Source organism: Lethenteron reissneri, chromosome 45 (assembly GCF_015708825.2).
Source record: "Lethenteron reissneri isolate LAM-NWPU_2019-01 chromosome 45, ASM1570882v1, whole genome shotgun sequence".
NCBI lineage: Eukaryota > Metazoa > Chordata > Hyperoartia > Petromyzontiformes > Petromyzontidae > Lethenteron > Lethenteron reissneri.
The window spans coordinates 7666536-7673805 of record NC_083823.1 but is presented as its reverse complement, the minus strand read 5'-3'; the positions used below and the strand labels follow the sequence as shown (position 1 = coordinate 7673805).

The 7270-nt window shown below is 51.4% G+C and overlaps 1 protein-coding gene across 2 annotated transcripts in view; it reads right to left on the bottom strand.

The window, feature by feature from the left end:
• Positions 1-3641: 3641 nt before the first annotated feature.
• The window catches only part of ARX (aristaless related homeobox), a 60408-nt gene continuing 56779 nt past the window's right edge, over positions 3642-7270 (bottom strand). Inside the window, exons 4-5 of one of the 2 annotated variants that reach the window (XM_061570436.1) lie at positions 5911-6206; positions 3642-4633 (exon numbers count right to left, since the gene is read on the bottom strand). In XM_061570436.1, the coding sequence (XP_061426420.1) occupies positions 4390-4633; positions 5911-6206 (540 nt within the window). In that variant the 3' untranslated portion in view covers positions 3642-4389. The remainder of the gene's footprint in view (positions 4634-5910; positions 6207-7270) is intronic. The other variant, XM_061570435.1, reaches the window with a different exon arrangement.

Below are 7270 nucleotides of genomic sequence, written 5' to 3'. Positions count from 1 at the left end.
TATTTTCATGGACAAATTTGAGACAGATGCCATCCACACTATACGTCTGTCCTTGTGGAAGCGATACGTAGATGATACGTTCGTCATCTGGCCACATGGCCGACCAGCTATGAACCAATTGCTCAACCACATCAATTCCATACACCCAGCCATAAAATTCACCATGAAGGTAGAAAAGGATGGCAAGCTACCATTCTTGGATGTTCTAATCGAAAAGAGACCAGATGGCTAAATGGGCCACTCGGTCTACAGAAAAGCAACCCATACTGATGCCTATCTAAAACCTGACTCCCACCACCATTCATCCCAGAAGAATTCCCTCATCAAAACTCTACACCATAAAGCTCGATGTATCACCGACCATCACCTAGCCAGTGAACTGAAACACGTGCACCAAGTTCTCAAGACGAATGGATATTCAGACTACACAATCCGTAAATCTATCACTCCAACCGTTGGGAAAGAACCATCTGAGGACCCAATCAAAACCACCACCTTGCCATACATAGCAGGGGTCACCAAAAATATTTCCAAAATCATGAGCAAACACAAGATCCAGGTTCGATTTAACACAGTGCATAAAATTCGTGATCTGGTCCCATCTGTGAAGGATAAGATCCCTGACATAAAATACCCCGGCGTCTACATGCTAAGCTGTGTTTGCGGCAGTAGTTACATTGGGGAAACTAAACGACATGTCTCGGACCGTGTTCGTGAGCATAAGGCAGATCTGAAACACGGGAGGACCAACACGTCAGCCGTGGGTGATCATTGTTTAATGCGGTGGGCTCACACGAAATTCATTTCTCTAAGACGAAGGTGCTTTGCAAGCCCACTGGCTATCAACAAAGATTCGTTCATGAAGCCATCCATATATATAGACACAGACACAATTTCAACCGAGAGGATGGGTACAAACTCAGCAATCATTGGAAGAACGTCATCAATCAGTTTAAGTCATAACTGGCTGTGATGTTTCAATATTATCACCTTCCGATGTTAGTTTTATTTTACCAAAAACGGGACAAGCAATTCCAGTTCCTGCGGTGTCGCCCCTGCATTGGGCGCACCACAAGTTGTTAATTTCTCCACGTCTCATGCGGCTCCCCTTCTCCTCATTCCGATTTCACATTAACATAACCATCTCCACTTGCGCAGGCCACAGGGCACTTGTGCCCCGTCCACTTCGTTCTGCTACCAAGACGCCTGGGCTACGCCCATTTTAAACCTTTATAACAACTTGCCTTTAGTGGCTTTCCCCCCTTTTTCCTCCTGATGACAATCGCCTGTGTTGCAATCGAAACGTCGTAGGTTTTTGTTTATTTTATTATTTTTTGAACTTATCTACACGACTTTACCGAAAGACCCAAAGAACATGGTGAACTTATTTCGAACCGTCCGTATCCAATCGTGCTAATTGGAGGTGCGCGGGAAGGAAAACAAAACTATGGACCCATATAGCAAACCACTGTAGCATGTGCTCCTCCAACGGAGGAGGTAGAGCCAAAGGACACCAACTCTCCCTCTCTCATGAAGCCCCCCTTGTCGTGGTGAGCAGCAGACCTCGACATTGGCATCTAGCTCCCGAAGCATCTTGCCATCCGCTCGAATAGAACAGAACTGCCTCCCTGGTTAACGTCGCTTCTCGCCCCACCACGACCCAGCCAGCTGAGATGAAATGCCCGCAGGTGCCCTGTGTATAGTCTCAGCCGGTTGGTGGCGGCGGTGGTGGCTGTGCTGCTACTGCTGCACGTGGGCTGCTTGTAACCCTCCAGCGCGCAGACAGCAGGAGCAGTGCGGATAGGTGGATCGCCGCACAGATGTTGAGGAACTCCCTTTCCGTGGGAGTGAATGAGTGATTGAATGATCGAGGTGAGTGGGTGGGTGGTTGAGTGAGTGCCTGAGTCTCAGAGTGGGTGGGTTTCCACCTTCTCCACAGATATTTCTCAGCCAGCCTCAAGTGGTGGACATAAGCAGGCCCGGACTGGCCATCGGGCAGCAGTCTATAGGGCAAACGCCCAGTGGGCCGGTCAATTCTGAGGGCCGGTGGGCCGGTCCATTCTGAGGGCCGGTGGACCGGTCCATTCTGAGGGCCGGTGGGCCTGTCTGTCTGGGGAAATTGCGAATGTGATGAGAGTAAAAAAAATATGACGATATTTTATGACTTCTGCGTACACTGCATTGCTTATTTACACTCTCGGTTCGCATTAAGTCCTATCCACATATTCAGCAGCCCCAAAGATTCCTCCTCACTGGCCCCATTTGTGTTTGTGGACACAGCCCAAATGGCTTGGCTAATTTTACACGCTTTTATTTAACTCACTGTCTGTTGTATCCTCAAATCTTGTAACTCAATTTTTACCCACTTCCCAATGTGGTATCGACTGCAAACTTGGTATACGTATGTCATACTGATGACAATACTATATTATATCATTAAAAATCAAAAACATATATTTTTAATCGATAGTTTTTTATATCTTATGTTTCGGCTTGAGTCTAATTGTCCACGATCAACTCACGTTAGCTGTAAATCACCACAGTTCCTTACGTTATGGCAAGCTTCGGGGCCACTTCCTGGAGTTCTGCCATTACTCATACGGTACATTTCAATAAAGCGTGTTTAAAAAAAAGTATTTCTAAATGACTTATTTAGCTCCAGTCCGTCACTGGACATGAGTCAATTGCTCCTAAACAAACCCATTTATAACCCCCCCCCCTATTTTCTCTGAAAGTGGACTCGCCCTCGCCTGTGTAGTGGTGATACGCGCTGGCAGTAGGGATCGTGTGGCAGCGCGTGGTGATTGGTTATGTGGTGGTGACACGCGCTGGAAAAAGGGATCGTGTGGCAGCGCGTGGTGATTGGTCAACTAGAGTGGGTGCTCACATCGCGGTCCGCATAGGCTCCGTCCCTCGGGAGGGGAGGACTATAAAAGGGGATGCGCGCGGGCGCTCGGGGAGTTGGTAACCAGTGAAGACGGAAGATGGAGGAGGAAGAGATAGGGCCTGAGACCCCTAGCCCCGCTGTCCTTGTGAGGGCCGGGCTGCGGGACCCAGTGGTCGTGATCCATACCCCAGCTGGGGTAGGTCTGTGAGTTCCCCTGGAAGCTACGGGGCTGGAGAGCCCGTGTGTGTGTAGTCGGGTGGAACGTGTAGCGTGAGCTGTAGTTGTCCACACGTGTTATTGTGGCTAAGGAAGAGCTGTAGCTGTCCACACGTGTTATTGTGGCTAAGGAAAGTGTTAATAAAGTGTGCTACCCGTCAAGTGGTCTCCCGCCGTAATTTACAATATTACACCTGCGTCACAGATCAATATTCCTGTGCCCAAATATATTGGATCATTCCACTCCCATTCTTGGGCTTTTCTCGCAGTTTCTTGGGTTTCTGTGTATTGTGCGTCTCATTTCCTGGGGTTTTTCTCTTATGGTTCTTGGTCTTCTGCCTCAAGTTTGGGGGATTTCACATCAAGGTTTAGTTCAGAGGAGGTTCTCACTGATGTGAACCCTTTTGGGTTGACGTGTGTGACATATCAAAGGAAAACGCCATTAGTTTATGACGTGGTTTGGTACAAAAATTACAAATAATGTACCAAATGTCGACATCTTTTTACAAGTAAAACCAATACAAGGTCTCTTATTTATCAAATTTTAATACACTTTTCATAACGTACAATATGAAACAGTTACGTTTTTGGGATATACAGTATTTTGCAACACTCTATAATCAATAAACTTGCAACATTACTCTCTGAGGTTTTTTTTCATATTAAAACTGATATTGCCTATTTTTGTAGTAATAAAATAATTTAGGGTACCATATAAATATGCGTTAAGAGCAAGGAAAATAATCTGAAAAACATTCCGGTCGCTAACGTGCGTGCGTGCGTGTGCGTGTGTGTGATGACGTGGAAGTGCAACATTTGTTGTTGTTGTGATGTAAGTTTATTTACACGCGCGCGTGCGCGTATCCTACGCGTGTCCTCTCTCCGATAGCCGCAGCGGGGATAGCGGTTGTAGAATTAAAACTGTGAGACTCGGACAAGCAAGCCACCTTCCTTACGCTTCACACGACCCAACCTGTCCAAACAACCAGGTTATTAACACCCCATGCTCCCATGTTCCGAACCAAAACCTAGCTTTATCATGCATCTCGATTGTTTTTTATTCGGTTTTATACAAATGTATAATAATAATAATAATTCTACAAACCCGTCGTACTTTTGTGTTTCCCCCCACGCGTGCGGTCGACGTTGCGTCGCGGTAAACGAGAACCGCTCTGAGCAAAAGCGGGGCGGTGGAAGGGGTGGTGGCGGTGTTGGTGGCGGTGGATGAACGTCACTGGCGAGGCCACCGGGGCTGCCGACAAGTCGAGGGAGGGCCCCGCGGGCGGTCAGTCGGGGCCCTCTTCCTTGCCGGGGGCCGGGGGCTCCCCCCCCGCGTGCGACGCCACCGCCGTCGTCGCCGCCGCCGCGTGCTCCCGCGCCTTGAGGCGCAGCGCGGCGATGCTGGAGGCGCGCCGGTCGGCCGCCACGTTCGACGGGTCGACGGAGCCCAGCGGCCCCCCCAGCGAGTCCGACGCGCCCAGCGGCGGTGGCCGGAAAATCGCCGTCGCCGGGTTCAGCGTCGTGAACAGCCTGGAGGGGTCGGGAGCGATCACGCTCCGGTTAACATCTCGCCGCCGTGGCGATGGTGAGAACGCCGCACCGTGCGTTCGTTACCGACGTGACTAGACAGACAGGCGTCAACATCGGGCGTTGAATCAAATCGTGCGGCCATCCTCGATGGCAAATCGTAGAATTGCTCAGGGTGGGAACGAGAGACGGAGTTGTTGGAATCAGCTCAGCCGTGCCAAGAACAACAACAACCGCCGTTCACCACAAAGTGGCGGTGATGTCGCCACGGCGCTTGTGCCACGCTAGGTGCACTTTGAGGCCTGCTGTGAGTGAGTGACCGGTCAAGTGCAGTAGCAGTAACAAGAAAGACAAGCGGACAACATGCCACGTTCACATATCTGCCTCTTCGCGTAAAAAATGAAAATAGCTTTTATCCATTCCATCAGCCACACAGCCTGGGAGTGCATTACATTCAGCAATCCCGACTCGAATGTCGAAGCCAGTCCAGAAGTGTTGCTTGTGTTAAACAAATTCTGCTGACATCACGCACTCCCAGAAGGCCGCTTGTTTAATGATAGTTATGAAGGAGGAGGCATATCTTCCGCTTATTTGGTTTGCTATTCATATCACTCCACGACGTCGCTTCTTATTAGTTTGTGTTAAGTAGCCGTGGCAGTACCAGCACCACGTTCCACAGGGCAGCAGCAGCTACAGCAGGAATGCACATGCCATGAGGCAGCAGCTATAACAGAAGCTACAGCAGCAGCGCCACGCTCTGCAGGGCAGCAGCAGCAGCTACAGCGGTAACAGCAGCAGTGCACGTCCCACAGGGCAGCAGTAGCTACAGCAGCAGTGCACGTCCCACAGGGCAGCAGTAGCTACAGCAGCAGTACACGTCCCGCAGGGAAGCAGCAGCTACAGCAGCAGTGCACGTCCCACAGGGCAGCAGCTACAACAGCAGTGCACGTCCCACAGGGCAGCAGCTACAACAGCAGTGCACGTCCCACAGGGCAACAGCTACAAAAGCAGTGCACGTCCCACAGGGCAACAGCTACAAAAGCAGTGCACGTTCCACAGGGCAACAGCTACAAAAGCAGTGCACGTTCCACAGGGCAACAGCTACAAAAGCAGTGCACGTTCCACAGGGCAACAGCTACAACAGCAGTGCACGTCCCACAGGGCAACAGCTACAAAAGCAGTGCACGTTCCACAGGGCAACAGCTACAAAAGCAGTGCACGTCCCACAGGGCAGCAGCAGCAGCTACAGCAGCAGCCGAGGCGCTGGCGGCGTGGCGCACCTGCCGAAGATGGGCGTGATGAAGGGGTGGCGGAACACGCTGGCGCTCAGGTAGCTGCACACGCCGATGGAGGCGGCGGGGCTCAGGGCGGTGGCGGCGGGCGGGGGCAGCGCGGCGAACGCCGCCGCCGTCGTCCACGAATCGAGGGCGCCCGGGTGGGAGATGGAGCCGTCGAGGTACGGAGCGATGGCGTGCAGCCCCGCGGCGCCCGCGAACGGCATGACGTGCGGGTGGTGGCCCGCGACGCCCGCCTTCTCGCGCTTCCTCCACTTGGCTCGCCGGTTCTGGAACCAGACCTGCGACGGGAGGTGTGGGAGGGGGGGGAGAGCGTCACAATGTCAGCGTGCGCTGGCGTGCGTGCGTGCCGGGCTTGCCGGCGAGTGTGGGGCTACGCGGGAGGTCGAGGCGGCGAGGGTTTGTGGTGAGAGAAGCTTCGTGGCCAAGTGAACGATCGGGGCCCAAAGCTCAGCACGCTCCGTGGAGGCGCTGGGCTCAATGGAAAATTAACAAATGACAATAATCCAGTGCGTTTGGCGTTGCCGCAATCATCCTTGTCGCACGAGCCTGCCACCACGACCGTGTTGCACTGGCACAACCCGTACTAGTTTCACAGCACGGGCGATGTTTCTTTGTGTGATCCCAATTGAGTAAATTTTTCGAATGAGGTTACTTTGGACCGTGACGCCAGTTGGCACATAACGGCCCCTCCTGATGGGAATGAGGTCACGGGATCTTCCAACGACGTCCGCTGCGGGTGAAGCGGGCGGCGCGTGGAATTTTACGATGAAGACCCCTGCAGTGTTAACCAGGGCGGCCTGTCGGGTTTGGAGGCTTCAAACTGGAGCCGCGTAGCTTGGCAGAAATGCTACTGTGGGATTCGCACAAATGTTTGCCAAATCCTTGTATGTATGGATGTTGAACTTCTTTCGCACCGTATGTAACCAACCGTGCTAATCGCAGGTGTGGTGGAAGGACAACAAACTAAACATAAAATGTAGTTCTTAAGAAATGAGTTTTCAAAATAGATTTAAAAGTGCATAGCTCCAGTGGCTTCCGAATATAGGAAGAGCACAGAAGCGCATCTGAAAGCGAGTAATGCGGTGACCGTCTTTGTTCGAAGGGCAGCCAAAAGTCGCTGCGAGGATGACCGGAGTTCGCGTGATGATGGTCTATGCCCTTAACGAGATCAGCGAGGTATTGCTTGTTCATTTGTGGCAAGCACTTTGTGTGTAATGAACGACGCAGATAATCGCCAAATGTACTTAAACGCGTTTTTAGATATTCTTGGTTCTTTCGGTAAAGTTACGTAGAAGGGAAAACAATTAAAGAATGAAAATAAAACGTTAAAATTATCACGACG